The 27,788-nt window shown below is 51.8% G+C and overlaps 7 protein-coding genes across 7 annotated transcripts; 4 read left to right on the top strand and 3 right to left on the bottom strand.

Annotated features, from left to right (window-relative positions):
- Positions 1-291: 291 nt before the first annotated feature.
- CCOS01_05164 (dihydroxyacid dehydratase) lies at positions 292-3,561 on the top strand (the record flags this gene model as incomplete). The annotated part of the gene is made up of 1 exon (XM_060453345.1): positions 292-3,561. One exon carries the CDS (start codon positions 292-294, stop codon positions 3,559-3,561), a length of 3,270 nt encoding a protein of 1,089 aa, XP_060315117.1.
- A 582-nt stretch (positions 3,562-4,143) lies between these two features.
- CCOS01_05163 (uncharacterized protein) lies at positions 4,144-6,337 on the top strand (the record flags this gene model as incomplete). The annotated part of the gene is made up of 2 exons (XM_060453344.1): positions 4,144-4,942; positions 5,007-6,337. 2 exons carry the CDS (start codon positions 4,144-4,146, stop codon positions 6,335-6,337), a joined length of 2,130 nt encoding a protein of 709 aa, XP_060315116.1.
- Positions 6,338-7,300: 963 nt separating this feature from the next.
- On the bottom strand, positions 7,301-8,641 carry CCOS01_05162 (fungal Zn binuclear cluster domain-containing protein; the record flags this gene model as incomplete). The annotated part of the gene is made up of 2 exons (XM_060453343.1): positions 7,301-8,485; positions 8,591-8,641. The coding sequence occupies 2 exons, from the start codon at positions 8,639-8,641 to the stop codon at positions 7,301-7,303; spliced, it is 1,236 nt and encodes a 411-aa protein (XP_060315115.1).
- Positions 8,642-11,585: 2,944 nt separating this feature from the next.
- On the top strand, positions 11,586-12,611 carry CCOS01_05161 (uncharacterized protein; the record flags this gene model as incomplete). The annotated part of the gene is made up of 3 exons (XM_060453342.1): positions 11,586-11,733; positions 11,793-12,041; positions 12,100-12,611. 3 exons carry the CDS (start codon positions 11,586-11,588, stop codon positions 12,609-12,611), a joined length of 909 nt encoding a protein of 302 aa, XP_060315114.1.
- A 3,586-nt stretch (positions 12,612-16,197) lies between these two features.
- CCOS01_05160 (uncharacterized protein) lies at positions 16,198-18,493 on the bottom strand (the record flags this gene model as incomplete). Its single annotated transcript, XM_060453341.1, has 3 exons — positions 16,198-16,287; positions 16,477-17,809; positions 17,886-18,493. The coding sequence occupies 3 exons, from the start codon at positions 18,491-18,493 to the stop codon at positions 16,198-16,200; spliced, it is 2,031 nt and encodes a 676-aa protein (XP_060315113.1).
- Positions 18,494-19,239: 746 nt separating this feature from the next.
- Positions 19,240-23,977, top strand: CCOS01_05159 (uncharacterized protein; the record flags this gene model as incomplete). The annotated part of the gene is made up of 3 exons (XM_060453340.1): positions 19,240-19,542; positions 19,607-22,003; positions 22,076-23,977. 3 exons carry the CDS (start codon positions 19,240-19,242, stop codon positions 23,975-23,977), a joined length of 4,602 nt encoding a protein of 1,533 aa, XP_060315112.1.
- Positions 23,978-24,177: 200 nt separating this feature from the next.
- CCOS01_05158 (fungalysin metallopeptidase) lies at positions 24,178-26,601 on the bottom strand (the record flags this gene model as incomplete). Its single annotated transcript, XM_060453339.1, has 4 exons — positions 24,178-24,364; positions 24,418-25,784; positions 25,844-26,254; positions 26,497-26,601. The coding sequence occupies 4 exons, from the start codon at positions 26,599-26,601 to the stop codon at positions 24,178-24,180; spliced, it is 2,070 nt and encodes a 689-aa protein (XP_060315111.1).
- Between the last annotated feature and the right edge of the window lie 1,187 nt (positions 26,602-27,788).

The raw sequence follows: 27,788 nt of genomic DNA, 5'->3' as shown, positions 1-27,788 counted from the left end.
CGTCTGACCGTTCCAACTTCCTGAGGTGAATTCCCGTCATCCAACACCGCGGCGGACCTACTGGCGGCGTGAGTCAACGCATCCCCCAATTGGCCTCATCTTCCCCTTCTTCCTTCTCACTGCCTGCAATACCTCAATTCTTCTATATAAACACGGAAAACACTCTCGATATGTTCCCAGCCATTTGATTCTTCATGCTCAAGTTGCACCTCGTCTCCCATTCTTGGAGTCTTCGCAAACAAGACGCCATAGAACGGGACAGTCTACGGACAACGACCAGCACCGCCCAGCATGGCTACCACCGACCACTATGATCTCTTGATATTGACGGACGCCACGGCGTCCATGAGCAGCTATCTGCAAGCTCTCAACAAGTCACTCCCCGAAATCATTCGTATATCAGCTTTGACCGACTGCTTCGACCGGATCGGAGTCATGGCCTACCGCGACTACTCCGCCTCCATGTTGACGGAGTGGTCGGGATGGTACTCAGCAAACTCAACCGCCGACGATACAATCACACAGGGCCAGCTGCTTCAAAAGGCCAGTCATATCAAGGCGGACTCTGGTCCTTACAGGCTGGATTGGCCCGAGGCTGCAAAGACTGGACTTGCCAGAGCCTACAGCATCATGCGTCCCGAGGCCACCACCATCATCATCCTCTACGCCGACGCTCCTCCTCACATCCCGGGAACGTCGTCCAAGTACAGAACCACCGAGATCGAGAACCTCTCCAAGCCTGACTCATTCTACGGCTGTGGAAAGTACTTTACCGATTGGATTGCCGGCGCCAAGATTCTCCGAGACGGCGAGAAGAAGGCCAAGGTCTTCTCCGTCATCCAGGGCGGCATCGATGACACCGTCGCCCCCTTCACCTTCCTCTCACACATCACGGGGGGAGTGAGCTTCAAGCTCGATAACCGACACAACGTTCCCACATCGGTCGCTATCTCGGAGTTGACCACCGGCATCCTGATGGCCTGGATGGGTGTAGGAAAGGAAGGCGGAGCAGCATCCGGCCAGCGTACCTACGCCGAAGCTTGTCAGTATCGAACGGCCTCCAGCATCGAGGACATCGTAAATGAAGAGGACGAGGCCCTTGAGTCGTACTTTGTCATCGCCAAACATATGGAGCAAACTGTCGTGAACAACATCCAGTCAACACCTACCAAGCTTGATGAACTGCGGACTGTCGTCGAAGCCCGGATAACGCCCCTTTTGGACTTTTCGAAGAGATACAAAGCTGATGAGGTCTACCGCAGCTTTGTCGTTGGCCAACTCGAAACTTTGATCGCAGCTGATGTTGGCACCATTGCCATCAACCCTGTATTCGGTAGTCTATGGCGAGCCGTCTGCAACGATCGCGACAACCCGGCTCGCGATGGTCTCATCCAGGCATTCGGGTACGCCGTCGACCGCATCCCCGAGCCTGAGAAGAAGGCTCGGATGAAAGCTTGGCTCGAAGAGTCCTACGACTACGCAGCTGAAATCTCGGAAGCCATCGGCAAGGTGCCTGAACACCAGAGATACCCCTGCGTGTTTCTCGATCCCACTGAGCAATTCCAGGCCTCCACAGATGACAAGGATGAAGACTCAAACGCTGATAAGCGTGAAGTCACAGACTTTACACGAGAGGAACTTTTGGAGATTGGTCGCTCTTGCGACAACCGTATTCTCCGGAGGCTCGGTAGAGTCCTCACACGATTGACCTATGTGGCCCGCGAAGAGGACCTGCCAGCTCACATTAGAGCCGACCCTAGTGTCGCCAGGATCCCTATGGTCCTCTCGTCTGTCGAGTATCAGCGAAAGTTTTGGAAGATTCTTTTACATCTCATACTTCCTGGGACCATGTTGGCCGCTCGCCCAGCCGCCCTGCTTGCAGCCCTTGCCCTACGCTTGGGCATCCGGCCCCTCACAGCCACCGCAGACAGGGAACTACTCACATTCACCACGAAGTGGAACAACTTGGACATCCCTGAGACCTGGAATGCCAGCTGCCTCTCGCTGCTTCTAGATGCCAACAAGGATTACGAGAGACGCGTCGCTCAAGGCATAACACAGCGTCCAGCGCCAGAAGCCTGTATTCTTCTTCAGAGCGATCAACATCTTTTTGAGACTCTGGTAGACTACAAACTCCTTGAGTTGAACCTCAACACAACCCTACAGGCCAAGATTGGATGGCACCCTGACAAGTCTAAGGTATCTCTTGGGCCCCTTGTCATATGCAGAAGATGCGAGTTTCCCCGCTCAGTCACTATAATGGGGCCGGATAATGTCTGTGGCCTCTGTCCTAAGAGCAACAAGTGTGACTGCAAGGTCTGTGAGACTGTCCCGGATCAAGAGGCCCGTCGCTGCAACAACGTGACCCGTGGCGATACCGAAGAGACGGAGGCAACGTGGGTCGAATGTTTCTCGCCAACATGCCGTGCTCAGTACGTCGTTTATAATCCTCAGGCTCTGAACGTACGGGCCAAATGCTACTACTGCCGACACCATGGATCCGTCGCGGCAAAGTACAAGATCCCGCGCGAAGCTCCCTGTGTCGACTGTTCCAAGTGTCGAAACAGGGTCATCTGGCCCGAGACATACCGTCCTTCCGACCTTGATCTTTCGGCCTTCAAGTGCCCCGCCTGTACAGCCAACAGAGTTACTGTCATCGATTTCGAAACCTCAGCCAAGACACTCAGCGGCGAGAACGGCGTCTCGTGGCTCCTGCGCAACGACGATTCGGCGATCAAGGACCCCTTCAACGGCCGTTCTCTGTTCTATACCATTTCTCAAGTAGAAGAATCGAACCGGGACTCGCTGGCAAAGAATGTTGAGATCATTCCAGTGGTTCAGCAGCAATCACAGCTCACGATTCGCGGCAAGGCTATCCAAAACCAGGACGACATTCTCGAGTCCCTTCGCAAGTGGGTGAAATCTCGGCGTACTGAGGCTGGAGTCTGCAGTTTATGCTTCTCCAACATCCGGAAGACCGATCTTCGAAACGCATGTGGTCGCTCCGGCTGCCATCAGCAGATCTGCAACGGGTGTATGAAGGATTGGTATGGGCTCAATGTCCGTGGAAGATTGCTCAACCTCGCAGCTCTCTCCTGCCCCTTCTGCCGCCGACAGCCGACCGTCAAGACTGTCTCCAACTTTGGTATATCTCACATCGGCGACCTGCAGACCGCGGCCACGGACAAAGAGTGGATATACGGCTGGTGCAGAGACTGCGGCTTTGCTAAGAAGTATGCTGAGCGGGTATGCGCTGTCGGCGCACCCGAAGTTTCGAACTGGTCATGTGATGAGTGCAAGGAGATTCAGATGGAGGGTGCCCAGAGGCTGAAGGTTCGCAACTGTCCCGGCTGCGGTACAGTTACGGAGAAGATGGGCGGATGTGACCATATCACATGCACCGTCCCGGGTTGCAATGCTCATTGGTGCTTCGCCTGCGGCGAGAACGTCGGCGAAGAGGACATCTACGATCACATGAGCGATGCTCACGGAGGTATGTGGGGAGGTTATCACGCGGATGAGGACGATTATGACTACGGTTACGACAATGAGTTCGATTAGGGGGACCAGGTTATGTATAATTTCACCGTCGCCTAAGATGATCTGGGCAAGACTCGTCTTGTTAGAATCGGGATAGAGTTCGCAGGGCTTCGTTCAAATTATGCTCTCTTAGGCTGGGTCTCTTCTTACTCGTTTGTGTTTGGTGTAGGGATAACAGCAGGGAGTTTTAGATTGGCAGAGCTTGGGGAGTGTGTTTCTGCTAATGATACTGGTGAAGTAGCGTATGAGGTTCGTAATTATGAACAAGTGTTTTGTTTTCTTACAAAGTCTTGAAAACTTTGAGGAATCGTAAGTCCACAGGGAATCGTCTTCGTGAATTCATGGAACAAGTGAGGTCGTGTGACGTCGGCTCGGTGCATCATTCGCGCGAGTTGAGGTTGTTTAGGAAATACCCCGCAGTCCGCTGGATTTCATCCGCACCATCAAGGCGGCCGATGTATTTTCTTGAAGCAAAGACCGGGGCGTGACTCGTAGATAGAACTCGTTCGACCTTCATCGACACGAAGAGTTGCAGGCTTTCATTTGACGCTAGGGAATCAATCGCATCCACTCTTTGGAAGACTCGCAGGTCGCCGATACAACATGCCTTCTCTGCCCGGTTTCTCAGACAACCCCTTTCGCACCCGCGCCGACCTCGTGCGCGCAGCGACAACTTTGATACGACCGTTGAAGCAGCACAGGTCTCCCCAGGAGGCGCGTATCAAGCTTGCGACCAACACAGCCGCGGGGTTCGATGAGGTTGCGGCACAGTTGGAAGGGTTCGCGAGACCGTTATGGGTTATCGCGGATCTCTTGAATGACGTCGAAAACGGCGGCGAGGGCGAAGAACTCGCGGGCTTGGATCTGGAGTCTTGGGCTCGGGGGATCGTGGCGGGGACAGATCCGAATTCAGAGGAGTATTGGGGGGATGTGAGTGATATCGATCAGCGGATGGTAGAGATGGAGTCCATCGCCTTTGCGATGCTTGTTGCGCCTGGCCCGTTTCTTTCGGCATGTGACGATGAGGCGAAGGAGAGACTCAGGGTTTGGCTGAGGCGGATTAATGGGAAGAGGATGCCTAAGAATAATTGGCTTTGGTTCAGAGTGTTTGTTAACCTGGCGTTGGTGAGGGCACTTGGGGTGTCAGTTGAGCAGGCTAGATCAATCATGGTCGGGGACCTGAAGGTTTTGGATACGTTTTATATGGGAGAGGGGTGGTCTAGTGATGGAGCCTGGGGTAAGGACAGGAAACAGGCGGATTATTACTCGGGCAGCTTTGCGATTCAGTTTGCGCAGTTGTTGTATGTGCGGTTCGCTGTTGGGGATGAGGAGAGGGTTGAGAAGTATAAGGTGCATGCCAAGGAGTTTGCATCGAGCTTCTGGAGGTATTTTGACACGAATGGTGAGTCTTTTGGTTTGATTCCTTGTCACTGAGATCTGAAAAGGAAGCTGACGACAAAGAAAAGGGGCCGCGATACCGTTTGGTCGAAGTCTAACATACCGCTTTGCTTTTGCTGCATTCTGGTCCGCCGCAGCAACCGCTAGCGTGGGTCTCGCACCTCCTCTCGACGATCCTGGAGTAGTCAAGGGACTGTTATTACGACATCTCCGATGGTGGGCAAAAACACCGGACATGTTTAACACGGACGGGACGTTGAGCATCGGGTTCACGTATCCCAACATGTATCTCAGCGAGGATTATAACTCGCCGCAGTCGGTGTACTGGTGCCTCAAGAGCTTCGTCATCTTAGGTCTATCTAAGGATCACGCCTTTTGGAGGTGCGAGGAGAAGCCACACCCTCTCCAAGACGTCAAGCCCCTGGGTACTGCAATGGAAAGGAGGCAGTTGGACCCGGGACGGGTGAGAGTCATCTGGCCGCCGCGGCATATACTCTGCAACGGGACAGAACACCATTTCTTACTTTCCTCGGGCCAGATGACGAAGAAGAGCTTCAAGGGACGGGAGGCAAAGTATGGCAAGTTTGCGTACTCGTCGACTTTCGGGTTTAGTGTCCCCACGGGATCACTGCTTTCGCAGATGGCGCCAGATAGTACACTGGCTGCTAGTATCGATGATGGCGAGACTTGGTGCGTAAGATGGGAACCAACTGAGGTCAGGATCGAGCTTGTGTCGGTGTCGTTTTCTGGCGTGTACAACGAGGTGCCATCCTTAGTCAGTGTCTGGAAACCATGGAAGTGGCTTGATTTGGAGGTTGAAACGGCACTAGTGCCCGTCGTGGAGAGCTTTCCCGGGTGGCACGTACGGATTCATAAGGTCCGTTGGAATCCCAAGGGGGAAATCCCGTCATGGGTTGGGAGTGTGCAGCTCGTTGATGGAGGGTTCGCCATCGATTCACATACAGCAATGGGGAAGTTTCTTCCGAAGAAGTCTGCTCACGAAGCGGATCAGCAGTGTTACACTGAGGACATTGACAGGTGTCTTGTCTACTCCTCAGCCGGGGCGAGCGGCATCTCTGATATCATCGTCGAAGGGAAAGGGCTGCGGCGAGACGTCGATCGAGGCGCGTGGGTGTTGAGACCGGATCCCAATACCAACCTGATCGTGCAGAGGTCGTTCATTCCTGTTGTCAATCATCAATTTAGCCTTCGACAGGGTAATGAGGAAGGAAACGGGGCAGCAGTAGACTCGCTCTGGATGGCTTCTGGTGTGTTTGCTGTCAGTGCTACAGCTGGGCTCGAGGCGGAGAAGATAAGAGCGATGTGGGAAAGGAGACTCCGGGTGTCTTTCAACCAGGAAGAAGGCGCTAGATGGATGATCCGAGCTCTTGAACATTGAGCGGCTTTGGATACCATCAGGCTGACAGCAACTGAGAGATCCAGTTCAAGAGAGAGTGGCAGATTTACTTCTGATCTCGTAGCGACAGGATTGAGAGGAATTCATTCCGCACTCGCGACATGGAGATTGTCGCACTTTCTAAGATTCATGCTACTCAAAGTACCAAGTCAATATCATGACTCCGCCACTCAGTAATCACGGCATGTCCTGGTGAGTGCGTCTTCTCAGAAGTCCTGTGGCGTTTAGCCAAGTGCCCGATGTAGCGTTACGGACTTACGGCACAGCCTGTGCGCTACGGGCGTTCTAGGCCAAGAACCTGGAAAACATCCCTGTGAACGACGGATTCATGTCCCATTGTCTCTCCTCTCACCCAAGGTCAAGTATTTGTCAGAGGCGAAGCTCGTCGTGGTCAGCACGTAGCTCGAATAGTAACAAGCATAGCTGAGTCTATCGTGTTGTGTCACTTACACGACTCAAGAGCTATACGCGGAGCGAAACCGATGCCGTCATCCGGAGCGGACGGCCCGCGCAGATCATCAGAAAAGTCTGTTCAGTATTGAATTTGGTGTTCATCGCACCTAGATAGCTGAAAAAACGTCGACAGGTCACAAACTTTGGACCTCGCTTTACTCCGTACAAGGTTTCAACCAAGTTTCCCTCTGGGGCTCCAGTTTCTCCAACCCGCGAAGTCCCCGCCGAAGCCGTGAACTCCAAATAACCTTTTCGCTCTCCGCGCCTGTCCGCGCTTGTCCGCGCATCCGCCGATTCCGGCTGCCTTGGCCATGTCTTCCCGTCCTAATCCAGTAACGCCCCAGCCCTTGTTAACGAAAGATGAAATCGGCTCTCTGTCAAGCGACTGCTGTCCGTAAAGATGTTCCCGTTGCGAGACGACTGACGGTCTCGGTATCATCTATAGCGTGTATCAAGTGGAAAAATAGAAGAAAGAAAGATTAAAACAACAGACTAGAGAACAGCGGGCATAGCGTGTGCCATGCGATCTAGTTGTACTTCGTAACCGCCAACTCCTATAATTTCCACGGGCCAAGCCACCAAGTCTGCCCATGGAGTTGCAGCCAAGTGCTGCGAGATGAGCGAGATCAAAGACCGGGCCCATCCGTTCAGGAACCAGCAAAACGGCTCTGCCATGTGGACGATGACGCAGTAGTGCGCCAACACCACCATAGCCGCCGGATGCCGCCGACGCAACATGTCCAGGTAGTCGCTAGTCATGAGGATGGGCCAGAGGAACACGGCGCGGAACTCGACAGGTGCCGACATGGCATTGAAGGTAGAGACCTTGGCAATGCACTCGCTCAAGGCAATCACCGCGTTAGTGATGGCATATTTCCCCTCGTGCTCGACTAGACCAATCTCCGCGAGCCTGGAGCTTAGGCGAGGAAGCCGTTCGAAGAGCGGTTGTAGAGTAGCCTCCACAGTGGACGGTGTGGTATCGCCGGACCCGCGGATGAAGATTTCTCGTAGTGGGCCCTTGCGCAGATCCTCGTCGGAGGCACGCAGGATCATGCTCATCCCGTCGGTGAGGGTAAAGATATCGAGCATACTATCGATCGGGGAGAAGGAAGGGTTGTATTTCTCGTAGCTCGGGTAGGTAGCAAAGGCGCTCAAGGTAAGAAAGATGGAGGAGGCGAAAAGGGCGTGGCAGTTCGTCGAGGAGATCGTGCCGAGGAGAGTCCCTCTCATCCCGTTGATAGCGTCATTCTGGTGCTGGGCAGCCTGCATGAGGTAGGCATGGCGGCAGTCTGGCTGAAGGTAGGCCAAGTGGTAGGCTGAGAAAGCGAGAATTTGATGAAGGAGGAAAGGGTAGGAGAGCGCCTCTCTCGGGACGTCGTATTGGAGAGTCTTCTGGGCCAAGGAGGAGTGCGAAAAGGTTCGATAAGACACCGAAGTATAATGGTGCATAAGCTCGAGATCAGAGATCCATCCGCTAGCCGTCTCTGTCTTATTGAGGTCGGTCAGGAACCTCGAGAAGTAAGGAAACGGGTCAGACTGCGACGAAGGCGAAGTTTGGCCTCCTCCGCCGGAGCTAGACGCGCTCTGTTGGCCCCCGAGTGATCCGGTGGCAGACTGTGGCGAGAGAGAAGCAGGAGACTGCGCGCTTGACCGGCGTCTCAGTGCCGATGCCGAGCCCTAAGAAACCCCAACGGCGCGTTAGTTTGCGAAAACGAGGCCCTCCCCAACACCAATAAGGCTGGTGAGGGGGGGCAAAACTGGGGGTTAGGGGAGGAAGCTTACGCGCGAACCCGACCTCTTGGTACGTTGCCCTGGCGGCGGCAGGTGAGCCATGGACTGAGAGGACGCGCCTGTTGGCGCTCCCGCGTTTTCGAGACTACATGGCAAGCCATGGCGTACACAAGCGCTGCAAGGCTTGTTCTCGTCACACTGCGTGGGGTTCATACTCGTTAGTCTCGGCCGAATGTACACAGCGCAGTGTTGAATGTGATAGAATGGAGAGGCCAGATGAAGATCAACGACTTCATCACTGGGACTTGGACTCTGATGACATACTTTGACTCTTCTCTCCTTGCATCTCAAGCACCCATTGCGTGATTTCCTGTAACCCAGTCGCTTCATTGTGATGTTGTGGCTATTGCTGCAGAGGATTCAAGACCAAGAAAACACATCGAGGCCTGATAGAGCAAGCACCCGAGAACGAAGACGGTAACGAGGTAGGGAGGAACAAGGTCCAGTAAATAAGGATGAGCCGGTGGGGTGAGGTATCTTTGCGGATCGAAGTGTGTTCCCTCTGTTTATACAGAGCAGGCCGAGGAAACCGCTGCAGTCGGCGACCCGCGGCCAAGCTGTGGGAAGTTATTCTTATGTTGAGCCTTGTTGAACGTTGTTGCGCATCCCGGCCGAGCGAGCCTAGGGCCGATGTAGAAGTCGACGGGTGCGCCCAGGATTTTCGTCCGATCTAAGGTGACCGGGGTGTAGGGGACAGGACAAGGGAACGGGGAGAACGGATACAATCAGGCACGAATAACGCGGTACTGCCGCATCATTGTCTTCTGAAGAGCGAAGCAGCGGTACGTTTCTATGTATCTGTAGATATGGATAGAATATCTGCGGGAATGCCAAGCCTCGAGTCTGCCCTTCGCACATCAACAATGAAATTCAACCCCGCCAGGACTGGGGTCCAGCTGGTGTTTAACCCAGTTACAGGATGTGTAGTGCGAAGCAGAACAAGGTAGAGGGATGTTGAAGAATCGTCAAGGGCAAAAATGGGAAGAGAAAGAAAAGAGAATGTAGAAGAGTGAAGCTTACTAGGTTCCTTGGTATCTTCGCGGTGTTTAGGGGGGGGAAAGTGACGGTGTCAGCAATGCGGAACTGAGTCGTGCCAAGACCTCCGGCGTGCGGGCGGAGATACCGCACTCTGGCCCCAGTTTACCGTACGGATACAGTAAACGTGTGAATATTTCCTCAAGAAGAAGAAGAAGAAGCTATGTTACTTTGTGTACATGTGTCCGCGGGAGGAGCGGCGGTTGCAGTCGGTATGGGCTAAGCCTTGTGTGCATGCGTCAGTGTGGGGATGCCCATCCATTACACACTTGACATCACCCCCGAGTTAGTTGTTCGGTCTTGACAACATCTAGTGCACCGTCTTCAACGTGGCACTCCCAGGCGCATTGACAGCCTTGCATGTGCTGGCTGAGAATAGAACCAGTGAAACGGCGTCTTTGGGATGTGCGACCGGCGACGGAATGGGACGAAAGGTTCACGGACGTTGGAGAGGGAGGGGACGATGGGGACCAGAAGGAAAGGTGGTGGGTTGGGGGCTCAAAGGCAACAGAAAGAATAGACGCGAATCGCCAAGACTTTGGGTAAGAGGTTGTGTGTCTGGTAGAAAGCTTTTCATGAATCCCCTCACTCGGTGAAAACACCATGGTTGAACGAGCCAAGGCCTGTTGTCGTCAGTTGACACTCTCATCCCTTTTCGCCAAGGCCTGGCTCAGCCTAATGAGTACATGTAGCATCTAAGCCTCAATCTTGCGTCGCCGGATCGCCGGCCTCTTCCAAGGTTCCATTCCCTTTCCCGCGCCCACAAGTTGCAACATTTAGAGTTATCAGGTCCTTCAGGCTTCAGGAAACGCCGTAAAAAGTCTCAAGCCGGCGGAGGCCAGCCAAGATGGGCAAGAATGAGATGGAAAAAGTGACAGGGAAACATCGGGCTACGGCAGGGTCTTGGCAGATACTCTGGTGCGTGCTGTGCCTCCCGTGGAATCCGTGGGTATTGGGTGACCGGGGGAGAAAAGCCACGACCGCGCCGCGGTCCATCTCCTTCAGATGAAGACAACCCCCGACCAGTCGCCGGCCGTATAGACCAGTCGGCGATTGGCTTGGCGAGGGTCGCCGACCAATTGTTATGGAGTCCGAAAACGAGGCTGCTCCACGCCTTTAACTGGGATCATGTCTCGTACGTCGTCGGGGAAAGACTTCTACTATCCCCTCAACCCCATCATGAGGTGTATCGATCTGATTATTCCAGTTAGTGGGCCTGATGCGATCTCACTCTAGGCCTAACTCTGACTAGCAATCCATACTGACTTTCTGGTAATGAGGTCCCTGAACCGATGCCGCAAGCTGCAACACCTGTCAATCTACGGATACTCGGCGCTAATGGCACAAGCCTCTTTAACGTAATCTAACTAGACTCTATGCGAATCCTTACAGAGGACTCATAGCTGATGGAAAAATGGGATTTCGTAAAGAACACATGCCTACTCCGTACTCCGTAGCGTAACGTGGGACTATGTCTTCCGGGCGACATAGAATGCCCGGTGCTTACATTACTCATATTATGAAACCCGGTGGTGGACTAGTCACGAAACCCGTCGCTGGCGACATAATGAGGCCGATAGCACAGCTCCCCTCGTTTTCTCTTCTCGTTCTCGTTTCAGGGTTCGTATATCGTATTCTGCGTATGAGGTACGGTTCGAGGCGAAGCAGAGATAGCTTCGTTTTGCCGTCAGCTTCAAGATTCGTAGATGCAGCGATAGGAGAAGCGAAAGCTGACTAGCATGGAGTTTGATATATCCAAGATGGCGGGTTTGGTGCTTAAAGACGTGCACATCTCGTCTAGAAATAGGGAACATGAAGAAGAAACAATGCCATCAATTATAACAAGTCTTAGCCTACTTCAACCGTCGAAGACTTCATTAATCTTCGCCTCTGGTATTTTTCGAAACCTTCACCTTCAGGTTGAAAGATCTCGCCCCGCACAGATCACAAGATGGCCAACGACTACTACAAGTACGACCCTTCGCTTCCTGCGGCAATCATCTTCACAGTCTGCTTCGGTCTGTCCGCAATTGGCCATGCCTTTCAGATCGTGAAGACGCGAACATGGTACTTCATCCCATTCTTCATCGGTTGTCTTGGTAAGAATTTGAAGTGCGCCCCTGCTTTTCTGGCATCACTAATACGTCTTACTTTGCAGTTGAGATCATCGGTTATGCTGCACGCGCGATCAATGCTACCGAGACCCCTAATTGGTCAAGAGGTCCATACATCATCCAAGCTCTACTGTTGCTTCTTGGACCTCCTTTCTATGCAGCATCAATCTACATGATTTTCGGACGATTGATTACACTGCTTGATGCCGAGAAACACTCGCTCATTCGAGTCAAGTGGATTACCAAGCTGTTTCTCCTTGGTGACATCATATCGATTGCCGCTCAAGCTATTGGTGAGAGATGAAGACTGCCTTGATGTATGAAACCTTAACGGCTAACGACTTCTCTGAGGTGGCGGCTCTCTTGCGGGTGCTGATAGGAAGGCGCAGAGAGATCGCGGGCAGATGATCATCATCATCGGCTTGGCCATTCAGATTGCCTTTTTCGGGGTTTTCATGATTGTGACCGTCTTGTTCCATTATCGTATCAAGCGTGTACCCACCTCGAGGAGCTTATCGGTCTCAACCCCTTGGCCAAAGCTACTGATGGTTCTCTATGGAACAAGCTTGCTCATCATGGTCCGATCCCTCTTCCGAGTTATTGAGTATGTCATGGGAGAAGATGGGGAACTTCAGTCGAAGGAGGTGTACCTTTACATCTTTGATGCCCTAATGATGCTGATTGTGTCGGGGGTTTTCAACTGGTTCCACCCTTCCCGGATTATCAACAAGTCACATGGCGAGATCGTTCCCAACTCGGACTCCGAGAATCAGCTCGGGAACTATTCTATGGATTACCGAGGGGGCGTGCGCAACGACAATGTTTCTCATACAACCGAGACAAGCCACTACTTGCGCAAGTAAGGCTTCTTCCAATCATCAGACGTAATAGACCTCCACTTCTGCGAGCTGATGAGATTCATCAGATTGGCTTCACGAGAAATGTGACGGGATTAATGGTGGATGGCAACATCCTCTCGGTCATCATGGGTTGGGGGAGTTTCATACCTAGACAGAGCTGAGATTCCCTGGAAAGGGAGCTGCTTGGTTTCATTTTGTTTCCGCATTGTTGAGGTCGTTCTGGTCACATCAACTTTCGATTGATCTACATAGAGATTGCATGTTAACTAGAGTATGTATTGAAGAAGTATTTGCATTTACCTTGCTAATCCTACACCCGACTTATTTCATGGTGTAATTGTTGGGTGATGTGACAAGAAACCCCCGATCTACCCAAATCCTAGCAAGCCGTCTTACTCCACCTGTTTCTTGGGGATTATCAACATGGGATGACGGTCTGGACCGCTTCGGGCCAGTGCCGGTGGCAGCTGTTCGACATGGAATAGTGAACTTTGCTCTCTCGGAGCACTATGAAAAAGAGCTCGATTATCCCCGACTTGGCATGTCAGCTCCCAATAGTTGTTTGGAGACAATGGACGTCGGACTACATACTGGGCCCTCATATTGTGTGACTTGGCATGCCAAGTATGCTCAAAGCTGCGAAAGACCCTGAGTGTTGCGGTTGTTGCTTCACCTGGATCGACAGTTGATCACTCTGCGTCAGGAAGCTTCCCGCGTGCTTATTGCTACTGGGATCATAGCTCCTCACGGCTTGGCCAACAGCTTGGTTCTGAGAAAGCTGAAGTTATGGTTGAGGAAGCTGCTCGCGATCTGCCGAATTACTAGCCCAATAAATGCATCTCACCTCCTTTGACATGCCGTGAGTCTCAGGGATGAACCTATCACGGAAGTAGACTCTTACATCTCTCGCTATGCTACAAAGCTGCCAATGAAACGTTAGACAGAACAGCTTGCTCGCCATGTTCTTCCTCGTGAAACTGCCAGTTCAGCATCGCTTGTTTATTAATAGCAGTAAGTACTGTGAGGGCATTCGGAACGGGCCGTTAAGCTTTCGAAGGTGAAACAGCCAACGGGGTGGACCCTAGAATGACGTTGCATGCCTGAAAGGCCAAGCCACCGAATAACCTAATTCCTTTGCTGGCCTCACACCAAGACAATGTGACTAATGCTGCCCGAGACCTTGAGAATGAAGACGAACCATGCTGGTGGGATGAGGCTACTATGTATGTAGGGCACTAAGGTAGAGATGCATTCGGGCCTCGATAAGACACCGCCCGGACGTGACTTCCGCTCCGTCGGAACCGATTGCAACGGAACTCCAACTTTACTATGTGCTCTCTATGTACCCACCCTTCATCGGCACATCTGAGCCGGGATAATGGCACACGGAACGTGGCGCAGGACTGACAGCTCTGACCAAGGGCCCCTTGGATTCCGCCTTGGAGAGCACTCGAAAAGTCGCCGCCCCCAAATTTGCCAAGACTTGCCATCTATCTAATTTTACACCAAAATGTTTGATTTCCCCGCAGCTGAGCGTGTAAGATTAAAAGCAGGCTCGCCTCTTCATCACATGAAGCCAACCGCCGCCGATTGTCACATCACGATGTCTTGGCATTTTTGATGCTTCTTGGCCCTCGCGCCGATTTCCCGATCAACTGACTGCGAAAGGCAAAGAGGCGCTTGGCTTGGCGCTCGCCACGTCGTTAGATTTTGCCTTTCCATGGGCTCAATCAAAGCTACAATCGCGGCTATTATCAGTCTTTCTAGGCGCTGTTTCGATTATCGTAGAAAGTTGCTGCCAAGACCATTTTGACTTGGCCACGCCAGGCCTTCAATCACAACTCACAACCTGGCAATTGACTTGGACTATTGAAGTCAGCGCGTGTAGATCAGCAACGTATATGTCATGAGATTTCTTGGCGACAAGATGAGATGTGCTAGTCAAGGCAGATTTTCAACTGAGGCAGACTACACTACGAGCCTGCTGCCTCGGCGCCGCGTGTGCAACATCTTCAGGCGGTCACCAACATGTGAGAGCCTCATGTGAGAACGTCGGGCTAGGGCAAAAGACATCGAGGTCATCCGAGGTCGACGAACCCGATGTGTGATCTGCCACGTTGCGATCGGAACCCGCCTCTGAGTACTCCTTAGCATGTTGGCTTGTTTTACTGCGAGGCTGAGAACACTTGAGTCTACTGTCTATTATCTATTGTCGATGGAGAGGCCAGCTTCTTCAATGAGCTATTAGCCAATCCCTAGCGGTCACCCAACACATCGAGGCGCGGATGTAAGCATTGTGAAAGAGATACTGAATTTACGGTCGTCTAACAGGCTAATAACGCCTTCCTAGGACGTTGTTGACAACTCCTGCTATTATGGAACAAGCACCATGCCGTCAATGATTGAATTGATAAGATACCAAGCAGTATCTTAAGTTGTTATTTAATTTCACAATCCTGGTGCTTACGTGCAGCACAATGCCTAGGTACTAACCTGAGAACAGAGGAACAAGTGACAGTGGAAAGAGTTGGCAATTGCAAGTTAATGATGAGATCATGAGCACTCCTGAAGGCAAGGGGTATGTAGTATCTACAGCGCAGATAGAGTCAACGGGTGTTGAGAAAGTCAATGGTGTTCAGCTTCACCCTTACCGGCAATAACCTTACTGCTAGCTTGCGCATGATCCTGATACAATCTGAGTATCTCCCTACAAGACTTACATGATCTTCGCATCTGAAGCTTTCGTATTCAAGCGAAAGGTCTTATGGAGTCGTCTGGCGCGATCAGGATGTCTCCATGTCTGTACAAGACTAGAAGTTACATGTACCTAGAGTGATTTCTGGAACCTGGATCAGTCAAGCAGATTTGTTGATTACCATATCATCACTAGTTCCTCAAAGGCTATCATGATCTTCAATGAGCCATTTAAGGTATGGTCAGGAGTTAGGATCACGGTATTACTGTCAGTAAGTATATGATCATTACTCTACGCGCTATTAGTGCCTGATCGAGTCCATACTCTAGACCGACCTGCGGATCATTGGTCCAATTAGTCTAAAGTCTTAGTAAGGCTTCCCGAGAATTACATCCAGGACGAGTCAAGAAAAGCACTATCTGAGACTCACCATCTCCAGTGTCACATGGACAGTCTTGAGAGCAATTTAACACGATTTCCTTAGGCAGAATTAGCCGTACGCATGGTAAACACCGATTCGCGACAAGAGTAACCGTTTTCGTCAGATTTATGCTTCTCGTTTTCGTTCTCGTGGTCCGCCATACTTGCGATCGTGCGCTCTTTCAACCACTTAAAGCACGAGGCAGGCCTCGGTCTTTTGTTGATCCATTGTCTAGGTACTAAGGATACTAAAGACAGTACCTCCGTGCTCTCCGTTGCAAAATGACGATCAAATGACTCTCGCGTCAGATATGGTTCAAATTTTGACTTCAACGGACTCTTGCCGACCAGGCTTCCCGAGCTAGCGAAGCACTTACAACAATAACTAGCTAGAGCACAGATTACTCACACCAAGCCGAAGAACGATCAGGAATACCATGGAATGAGCTCAAATTTCTAAAATGTAGCAGGACACTAATGGTTTCTGGTGTCGCTCAGTCTCAGTTCCGGACCCATCGGCGAGTCTAAAAATCGGACCTTAACACGATCAGCATGCGCGTCCATCTGCGAAATACCATCCGCAGCTCTTAGCCTCTCCCGAGATTCCGCATCGAGTCCATGGGCTAGCCCTGCCAGTGAACTTCCTCTCCAGGCAGGCAGTCCCAGCCGTCTTGTTTCGATAATGGAGAACAGGCAGAACAAACAACCGGCCAGTAATGCTGCCATTGGAAGAGACAGAAACCCCCAACGTACGCGGATATGAACCACCCATTGCAGCGTCTTGCCCTCCAAGGGCTCCTCTTCCAGAGAGAGATCACGTATGTACTTTGTCAAACCAGCTGCGGCTGCCTCAAACATTGCCGTGAAATTTTGGGATGCCCCTAAGCTTGTGATTACGTTAGGCTGTTGTTGTAGAACCTGAGGTGATCGACGTAGCGGCGGGTATACGAGCTGCTTCTTGCTCAGAGGGCTAGGTCGACGGGCGAATTGATTCGCGAATGCTCCAGTGATGCTTCCAGCCGCGTTTTGTGAGATATTGAATCGCAAGCTGTTTTCTGTGTTTAGACCGGTGGCGGCACGATACTCTTCCGGCGAAATCAACAGTTGGAGGTCGGTTCGGTTGAAGTCTGACTTGTCGTAGTTCAAAGTGTAATTCGTGTACTCGTTGTATGCCTTCGAGAGCTCAGATTCATGATGATTCAAGGAGAGAAAGGAATCAAGGTTCCTGTTCACATAGGAACCCAAAATAGTCTCCTCTAGAGCACCTTGCTTGATCGTGGTTTGGTACACATTGGCACAGAAGTACAGAGCGCATTCATGTGCTACGATGGTCGCGTCGTCCCATGCCTGCTTGCTTTCCCTGAAGTCGCTGCTGGACTTCATCATTGCAAAGGATATTATGAGGGACTTCATGTCGCGGAAGCTGATTGTTTCTGTTGGCTGGGTTGTTGCTTTTGCTGTCAATTCTGTGTTTATAATCGTCTCATTGTCTTCCCTCAAGGCCGCTACGGCCGCTCCATCAATGTTTGATATGTTCATACCGAGCGCCGGGATCTCGTACTTGATGTAGCCAGCCGTCATGTTGGGTATCAGATGTATTGAACCTGACGAGATGAAGTTTACCATTGTGAGACTCTCATCTTCAGCCTTCATCAAGTTGGCTCTGCCGGTCGATTTGACAATGTTCTTCGAGATGTCGCTGCATGAGCTGCACGTTGCTAAAGATGTGTAAGGGGCCCAGGTGCAGTTGCCTGAGGGGCAAGTGAACGCCACATTCTGGCTTTCAGCGGAATTGAGACTCGAGAAACCAGCCCACATTGCGGCGAGAGCACCAAAGTCATACTGGGAAAACATTGAGATGCCAGTGATTGCTTCTCCTGGAAAGTCGGGCACCGTCAGTGCGACTGCAGCTCCTGAGATGCTGATATGAGAGCCGATGTCAAGTCTATCAGTCTTTCCGATCGTTGCCTTGGCGATAGGATCTGAAAAAGATATTTCTTCGCCCTCGAAGTCAATTATAGCCTGTAAAAATGGCTCGAAGCCCACCAAAATGACTGTCGATAATGCCCCGAGCGCAATCCAGTGTCTGAGGTGAATGATGTGTTAGTGCAAGTTCCTTGAGGCTTGCCAAGTAGTTAAACGGAAATGATGTCCAAACCTACCTTAGCTTCGACCACCATAGGAGCCTGACGCTTCCCCAAGGACCACGGCTAGCTTCTTCGAAACGATCGAAGACCATGATTGTATCATCTCGTTTTCTATACCAGTTCCACTTTCCTTGACTGATGCATGCGCTCACAGCGAATGCCAGTGTTGCTCTTGATGTGGCTCCAAGAATTGACACCACGGTATTGAAGGAAAAGCGAAACGACCAAGATGCCAGGGGTTTGTCGTTATAGAGAGGGAGGAGGATGGCAATAGCGACGAGAGCCGAAATGCTGAGTGAGACTGCGAGAACCTCAAGTATCCAGTGATACTGACTTGTAGGCAAAATAGTAGTCGCCTTTCTCAAAAGATTTCGGCTAGATGTTTGGCTCGCATGCTCCATCATCATATTTTCGTCGGGATCTGTGGACGACGTCGACTTTAGATGTAGGAGCGGCTTTGTCTTGATGCGAGGCGGGTTTCGCGAGCCGTAAAGCCCATCAGTCGCCTCGTCGCTGATGAATAGCTGCTCCATAGGGGCGTGATATCCTGTAGACGCATCATCTTGATCCAACTCTAACGAGCCTATCTGTTGGACTGGTAAAGGTCGGTGATATGTAGACATCGTGTAATCGTGCAAGCACCAAATGTTCCCCCCCATACAATGGCACAGAGACAATTAAGCTTACAGAGAATGGGAGTTGTAGCTAAATAATAATAGTCAGAGAATGGTGGGAGATCTGCATGTCTAAAATTAAAACCTAGTTTAAGCCCAGGTACCTCTCAGCCACGATGCACGAGTGGCATGCAAGTGCTGTGCGCTGTGACGTTTCCTAACAAAGATACACCATTTGTGTGGTTCAATTTAGACAGCGACCACTAGAAAAACCAAGGCCGCCCCCAGAGACATAGGTTGTACTCCGCAGTCTCACAAGCAGAGTAAGACGTAAGAGACACTGGCTCGCTAGCGTGAGATCGACAGTCCTGCAGGCTGTAGCTGAATTGACTGGCCATCTTGCCCCTGAAGCTCATGTTCCTCAGACATGTCTCTCAGCGCAAAGGGTTGTGGTGGCACTTGGGAAACATGCTGCCTAAATACAATCAGCATCCCACTGTGACCGAATCTGACGGCGGCCAATAAAGCGGATTTCTGCAGACAGGGGTCATCGGGGAATGGATGGCAGCGTGGCATCGTAAGCGCTAATGATATGCAGCTAGATTATGGGTTTACGAATTTACTTTTCCGCTCCCTATTGTCACTTGACTCCATTTGGTGCTCGCTCCTTAAATTGGTGGACGGCTATCCTCCTCACGTCCGAGGCCAATCGTACAAGTCTTTCTTTGTTTGTATCAATAGTTGCAGGGACAACAATGACGGCCACGACAGAGAAGACCACGGTGGTCGTCCTCGCGACAACCGAGAAGAATGCCGCCGACGATGAAGTCAGTCAGATATGGCTCGAAGTACAGAACAGAGTCATCCGTATGGCTGGAGGAGACCCATCGAAGATCGACAAACAACTTGATATTGATGGAGTTATGCGATATCTGGAAGAGACTCAAGCAGCGGATCAGAAAGCAGCCGACAAACACGGCACTGTCAAGAAAGCGTTCAACAGAACTTTGAATTGCATCTCCAAAGTTGGAGGTATCATTGCTGATGGCGCTTCGTATGTAAGATTCTCTATTGGTATTCTGACTGAGATGATTCGTGCTAATCGGCGTGTTTCTTGTTTAGGCCTTCGCCCCGGCAAACACTTGTTTCAACGCTCTCACGTTTGTGATTGGGGCATGGCAGTCATACTCGGCGGTTTTCGAGAGTCTCGCGGAACTGCTTGAGAAATGTGCCCAATTTCTTGAGCGTCTACCATACTATGGTGGTATGGATGCGTCTCTGAGAAAGGTGGCTTGCTGTCAACTCAAACTTTTCATCGACGTCTGCGATCGCACTCTTCAGCTCAAGCCGAAAAGACGCAAGATCGAGATGTTTTTTCGCCAACTTTTCCTGGACGACGACTTCATCAAGGACCTCCTCGGTCAGATGGAGAACCTGACCGCCAGAGAGCATAGGCTCGTTTCTGCCCAGTCACTCAAGGCTGGCCAAGACGCTGCCAAAGCTTCCAAAGAGAGTGTCGTCAAACTTGACACTCTCATTGAGAGCAATGTGGCGCAGAAGCAAGACAAGTTGGATCAGCACTTCAAAAGCAAGGTCCAAGAAGTTTTCTTCGGCAAGAACGCAAAAGACTTCGACACATGGGATGCCGCGTTACGCAAGAATAAGAGCTTGCTTCTCAATGGCACCGGTGAATGGTTGGACGATGATACCCTATTCACCTCGTGGATGACTGGCAGTAACGAAGCAAGTCCGATCCTTGGGATCGAGGGTGGGGAAGGTTCTGGAAAGACACTCCTGGCAACTCATATCATCAGTCGACTACAGAAACACAGACTATCGAACAGTGTGAAGGCCAGATCGGCGATTGCGTACTACTTTCTCGAGGAAGATTCAAAGGACAACTCCAAGGCCACATTCAAGAAGAAGCATGTCGCCGAAGTGGTGTCGAAAGGTGTCTTGTGGCAGTTGGCTCAGATGGAGCTTCCGTACCTCAAGTCCATTGCTGGACTCTGTGACAAGGTGAACACCGAAGATCCATCGGATATCTGGAATAAACTATTGCTGGAGAACGAAGACCGCCGAGGCATCGAGAGCACGTTCTTCATCGTCATAGACGGACTGGGCGACAATATCAATGGGCTCGCTGGTCTTTTACAGAGAATTTCGGCAGACGCATCTCGTCTACGCACGCGTGTGATCATTACGGGCAACCAACATAGCTTCGACGTGCTTGAGGAAGCGGGTGACATGAGAGTCACCAGAATGAAACTCGGTTTCCGGAACTCGATTGACATTGAGCTATACATCATAGCCAGGATGGACGCAATGGAAACTTTGAATGACGCCAGTCGAGCTGGCGTTGCCGAGACTAGAACGATGATTCTATCAAGGCTCACATTTGCGACCTCCGGCGACTACTATATTACGAACTCTGCACTAAGCACCATTGAGGGTGTTGACTCCTTGTCCGAGATTGAACAATGCCTGAACGAAGTTGGCAGCGCCAGACCCAACCAGATTCTTGCTGACATCAAAAAGCTCAACATGACGCTCAAATCGGCCGAGATTGATGAAGTCAATGAAATCATCGTATGGGTGAAATGGGCAAGGAGATGGATGTCTCCTCTACAGCTGGAAGCTGCCATACGTTTGAACACAAATTTGGAGGCATCCGGTCAGATCTCACTTCGATCTTTGGAGTCTAAGATCCGGGAAAAGTATTCTCTGTTGTTCAAGATTGAAGATAACTGGGACATCTCTTTCAGTGCGGAAGAGATAGGGGATATTATACCTGTAAAAAGGTATCAGTCAAGTGGCACAGACTACGGCAGCGAAGAGCAGATTTCGCCGGCGGAGATCAAAATCGTCAAACATTACCTATCAACGGTCTGCCCATCAGATGTCTACGACAAATTTGGGTTCGAAGAGTTCTTTGCTCAAAAATTAGAACGCAAGACCAAGTACATCTGCCAGGACCCCGATAATGCTCATCTCATTCTCGCGATGAGGTGCCTGCACGGCATATTGGATGGGCAGACTAACATGACACCTGGGGCAGTCAAGTTCCGGACCTACGCAACAGATTGGCTGTTCGATCACTTGGAAGAGACTGACCTCTCCCGAGCTGACCGCAATCTCAAAGCGGAAGCCGGAGAACTTTTGGCCCGCCTGTTCACGGAGGAACCTGCCATCAAAACTCTCCTTGCAAGAGACTATGGCCCTGATAGGGATGCGTTGTGCGTAATAAGCGATGTCTTAATGCCTGGGAACTGGAGAACTTGGGTTTTCTCAAATAGGGGCGCATATCTTATGAGCAAGTGGTCCGACGATTCAATGGTTATGTCGAAGCTTCGCGACCGAGAGGATGCACCAAGCACGCTGGGCAATTTCAATGGCATTGGTGGGACGAGCTGGTACGAAGCGGCAGCAAGAGTGATTGTTAAGGAGTTGCTCGAGGTAACTCATTATCAAAACACCATGGCGGATGCGTTCAGTTTGCTTTTTGGGCTCGTTAAACGGGTAAGAACTCGCAACCTTACGAGGGATCTCGAGCCAGAAGTCATCAGGAAAGAAGAAGGCTAACGTTCGCAGTTGGAGCAACGCGAAAAGGACCCTATGGCTGCCACACAGTCCGGAATTGACGACGATGAAATCTTCCGACCTACTATGACCGAATTTGACACGGTAGAGACATGGGCGAAGGAAGAACTTGGCATTGAAGAGAATGATGCACACTGGGAGGCGCAAATGGCGAGGTTACTATACTACATCGAGATGCCGAAATATGAGTGCGAGAAGAGAGCCCGGAGAGCGGTCAAACTTAATCCTGATGATTGGTTCGCTGCTTACAACCTGACCCGCTCATTCGACGAGGATCGTGACGCCGAGGCGATCTCGGTTCTCGAAAGCATCGTTGAGAAAGTTTCGAATCGTCCTCCCGGCACACTCAACCAGTACGATCGGGAGTCATTTGCGGGTGTACTAGAAACCTTGGGCGATCGTTATTGGAACATGCCCGACAATTCCGGTACGGAAAAGGCATTTCATAGTTACCTGCAGGCCTTGGACCAAACTCAAGACCCTGCAGCCGGGAGCTACCGCCAATTCATCGCGAACAAGCTTGGACAACGCAGGGAATGGAAACTCATTATCGAGTTCTGCGAGAAGCTCCATTCATTCACATTCGGTGGCATGAATCTGGCCAGCAAAATCCTTGGCGACGGAACCGCGTACAACACTGGGGAGTTCTGGTACGCGATGTGGAACGCTTGCTATCGTACCGAGCGCTGGGATTTGCTCGCGGAGATGTGGAGAGGCATCAACAAAAAGTCCAGTGACCAAGAAAGAGACCCGTACTGGAATAACTACACAAATATGTGGTACGCTATCGGGTTGTTCCGTCGGCCTGGTCACGAGGACGAAGGTGTGATGATGTTGGAGGGTATCTTCAAGGAGAACTGTGTCATTGAGCGAGTACCAGTACCGTTCATGCAATTCGATGTCGCTTCTACTCTTCTAGTCGCGTACAACAACAAAGCTTTCGCTGAAAATACCTCCGCCGATACAAGAAAAATCTACGCCAATAAGACAGAGGGTTTGCTCAAAGGCTTAGATGAAGGTTTTCCAATGCCTGATCTCTGCCTACTCCAGCTAGCCCGATTCTTTCACCTAGACGGAAAGCAAGACCGCGCCAGAGACCTTGTTGCCAATTTCACGGCTCAAAGACTCGAGATGCTCTCCGACGAAGATGTCAGCAATGACTACGATTCGTTCCGCGATCTGGCTCTCTTATTCATCGCGTTCATCGATGAAGCTCACATAATCGCATGCTGGGAGATGATGGCTGTGTCAAGATTTGCTGAACAAGCAGAGTATGAACGCAAGATGGAGGAATGGCGCAAGCAAGAGAAGCGACAGATCCGTCTAGAGGATGCAGCCGCTGCAAAGAGAAAAGCCATCGAACTGCCGACGACCGATCAGATGACCGAGTGTCCGAAGAAAGAGAGCCCAAAGGACGGCACAGAAGAGACGGCAGTGGAAGGAGAAGAGAAAGAGCCCGGAGAAGCGACAACAAAGGAGCTGTCAGAGGAAATGGACGAGGCCGAAATCAAGCCCTGGCTCGATATGCCGGAGATGCTCGATAATTCGATCTTCATCTGCTCTGAGCAATGTGGGTTCAAGACCAATATCCCCACTGGGATTTGGCTCTGTACAACTTGTATCGTTGGCCCTAGCCTCTGCAATTCATGCTACACAGATATTGAGACCAATGGAGTCAGGGACATAACATGCGGGAAGGATCACAAGTTTTTCCAACTGCCTCCGTCCAGTAGAGACTCGATCGAAGAGATTCCGGTTGGTTATATCAGAGTTGGCGGCGAGCTTGTCGCCCTTGAGGCGTGGAAAGCAACAGTACATGCCAAATACGGACCGAATGTAGAGAAGATAGCCGTGGCGGACGAGAGATATGATGAGCAGAAGGAAGAGGAATAGAATAGCAGAGCGAGAAGGAGGAGAGAGTATAGGATGGGTAGGAGGAAGAGTGGGACAAATATTGCGAGGAAGAAGGGGGGTATCGTTTCGTAGTGCTCAATATCACGCTGCGCGTTACTTTACAGTTGTTGAGTTTAGTCTCGTTACACATTACACTAATTCTGGTATCTACGCTATCAAATTTGAACATGATTCTTCCTCTAGCAAACGCCAGTGGGGATAGTGAAGCCATCGCGACGGGCAGAAGAGCTGTAGACAGCATCGGAGCCCAGACCACGCTTGGCGAAGGCGGTCCAGAGCTCGCACAGGTTGGATCCGCCAGTGAGAGCCTTGTCGGCGTCGAGGATGGCATCACGAGCTTGGATGAAGTTGGGAGAGCAGGGTTGCCTGGTCTTGTTAGTCTATTGACCGGAACGAGTGGCAGTAATGGGGATACATACAGAGCCATACCGTCGAGGACAAGCTTCAGGGTCAAGTACTTGCCATCGGTGGGGACACCGTTGGCGTCGAACTCGGGCTTGGGGCCGTCGTTCTTGCCGTGCTTGTCGATGAGGTTCCAGAGGACCTCGTACAAAGTGGTGGCCCAGGTCTCACCGATGCGGTGGACGCTGGTGAGGCCGTTAATGGTGGAGTAGGTGTTGGGGGTGGTAGTCATGGAGGTAGAGTAGAGAACGGTGCGGATACCGGCAGGGTTGTTATAGACCCAGGCGCCCATGGCGTAGTCGGTAGCACGGGTGTCGGTGGGCTTAAGACGGATGGCCGTGGCGAAGAAGTCACCCCAGCCCTCACCCATACCACCGGACTCGACGGCGTTCAGGCAGTTGGAGTTGGCGGGACCACCGGTCAAGCGGGTGGACAGACCGTGGGTGTATTCGTGGATGACGACGCCGGCCTCGAAGCTGCAGTCGCGGCGGGGAGTCGACTGGGTCCAGAGGTACATGCGCATGCGGCCGTTGGTGCCATCGGGAGGAGTAAGGAAATTGGCATTGTTGGTTCCGGAACCATCCTGGGCGAAGAGGACGACAAAATCGTTGCCGGCACCGCCCTTGCCCTGGTTGTTGATCTGGAAGTTACCAGCAGCCTCGGTGAAGCCGAGCGTGTACAGCAGGTCGTGGTAGTGGTTGGCGGTGTAGTAGAGCTGGGTGATGGAGGCATCGATGTAGGCGGATGGGGTGGTCAAGCTGGTGGAGTACTCGTAGTCGAAGTTGTACGAGGTGCTGGTCGGGCGGTAGTTGGTAAGGTAAGCAGTGCCACCGCTGGGGTTGGACTGAGCAATGCCGTTGTTGCCACGGGTGGTGGTGTAGTTGGCAGAGCCGTCGCTGTGCCAGGTCAACGGCGAGGCAGAGAGATCCCAGGGGTCGGTGACTAGAACGCGGTCGCCCTCGGTGGGATCGTTGACACCCCACGGGTAGACGCGGTAGTTGGCAAGATCGGAGACGTAGTCGACAACACCCTGAACCTTGGAGCCGGTGGCGGCATCGACATAGGTCAACAGCCAGTTCTCAGAGATGTCGGTCTCAACACGCCAGGACAGGGAGAGAGTCCCATCGGCCTGGATGAAGTAGACAAGCTTAGCCTCGGGGTCGGAAACAGCACCAGAGGTTCCCTTGATGGCATAAACCTCCGTGCCCTCCTTAGCCTCAGCAGTAGCAGAAGTAGCCTCAACGGGGAGCTGGAGAACATCCTTGGCACCGTTGAGAGCGGCAACGGGGTCCTTGAAGTCACGCTTCGTCAGGGGGCTGGCCTCGGGGAGGTCACCCTTGAAGAAGTTGTTGCCGTAAGAGAAGACCTTTCCATCCTTGCCAATCTAGATAGAACATGTCAGTCGAGTGATACCTGCACCAAAGCAAAGGAAGTGTGTCTTACGTTGACGTTGAAGTCGGCGTTGTCAATATCAAGACCGTGAACAGTCTGCTTGAAGTTGACGTGGCCAATGCCGTTGGTTCCAACATAGTTGTCACCAACAACACGGAACTCAGCGTTGGGCGCAAGCTTCTTGACGAGCTCGGTGGCGGTGTCGACGTAGTTGGCACGCTTCAGGAGCGCAATGGGCGGGGTTGCCTCCGTCTGGGTAGCGTTGGTGTAAGAGCCAAGCTGGGGAAGACGGAAGGCCTCGATATCGACGCCGCGGCGGCCGATGTTGTGGCTGGTGGCCGGGTGGGCAAAGACCTGCGAGGTCGGGCCCAGAAGGCCGATGAGGGCCAAGCTCTTCATGGAGCGATACATGGCGGGAAGGATGAGAGAGGTGCGGGAGAGGAGGGAACGAGGGGCTGGGGACTTGAGAGTGCCTAACGAGCTCCTTTCAAAACATCGAAATCGAGGGAATCATGATCGATTTAAGTATCTCATGATCTTTGAGGCTCTAAGGGAGCTACCGTTGAACTTGAAGGGGTCGGCCTTCGTGTATCCCCTCGTGCCCCTCAACGCAGCCAAGGAGCTTCCTCTTCGGAGTTGCATGTTACCGAGTGCCCTGCTGCAGAGGCTGAGTTGCAATCAAGCAGTAAGACCAGGCAGGATACGATATGGGGCCTCATGATCGCTAGCTCTTGGTCAAAAGGACCACTCCACGAGACAATTGGGGCTCTATCCGGGAGGTTGTTGGCGATACGGGGTCCACGATACATGGCGAGCGCGACTCGATATGCTTGCGTGATCCGCCAGTGGTCCGGGGGCCGCATCTCCAATACCAAAGCTCGCGTTTATCGGATCTCTTCGTGAGAGAAGAGGGAAGGTCGTTTTCTTGCCATCCTTGATACTAGGCAGCGGGAGGGTTACATTAATGCTTCGTTTGCGCCGTTGGCGTCTTGGCGACGGCTTAGCTTGCAGTTGTTTCTTGGCGATATGGGGGATTCGGCACTGAGCAGCAGGTGTTCGGGTTGAATTTCTCCATGCTCTCTGCGAAGCCAGAGCGCCACCGTTCTAGAAATGTGCAACGGCGTAGACAAGACCGAACTTCAAGGGTCCAAGGATATTGGATGAACTATTCATCATTGGCAGGTGGTTAGTAAGCTTCTCCTCCAACGTACAATCAATGCGGCTCAGAGATGGACGTCAAACTAACTAAAAGATAGAAACGAAAGCTTAAGCATAAACCGACTCGTGGTCATGCACAGCGTTGCACCGCGGGGGGGCCTCTCTCATCGCGTGCCTCTCACAAGCGCGGTGAGCGCAAAGGGCTCTATCACGTAACGAATAAACTCTGCAAATCATGTCGGAGAAAGGCCCCGCAGAGCCCGCAACGGGATCGATACCTTAAACTGCAGTTCAATGTGCGCCGCTAGCAGATATTCTCCAGGAAACTAACCATGGTCCTTTTGTCTGGTCGAGTCAGACTCAATACCGCTCTTTTTCAGGAACCGCCGTTGATGCAACGCTTAGCTTAGGTAGGTGAGATTGGGAATGGATTAAGAACGAGTGGCTTGCGATTTTCCCCCGACTCTCCGAGTGACTCGCTATGACCAAAATAACTAACGCTTGCTGTACTCTGAGTGAGTGGGGGATGAGGGGAAACATGATCCCGGGCCTGTCAGCAATCGAACAATTATGTTGTCATGACAAGACCTCAGCTGCCAACTCTGGTCAATTCTGCATCACATCTCAACGCAGAAGGTCGGAAGCGCAAGGCAGACAAGATATCCGTACATTGTAACAAATTAACATGCTGTAGCAAAAGAACTTGTTCGTCGCAAGGGGTCAATAAGCTTCCATTCGCCAAAATAATCACTACGAATAGAGGAGGTAGTAATCTCAAAGCTTTACGCCTTGCCCGTGTCACTTTCTTCATGGAGGAGCACATGGCCAGAGCTTGCTG

Source organism: Colletotrichum costaricense (genome assembly GCF_030867565.1).
Source record: "Colletotrichum costaricense strain IMI 309622 chromosome Unknown Scaffold_5.1, whole genome shotgun sequence".
Lineage (NCBI taxonomy): Eukaryota > Fungi > Ascomycota > Sordariomycetes > Glomerellales > Glomerellaceae > Colletotrichum > Colletotrichum costaricense.
Note: the sequence above shows the minus strand (reverse complement) of the source record. Positions and strands in the feature narration are given on the sequence as shown.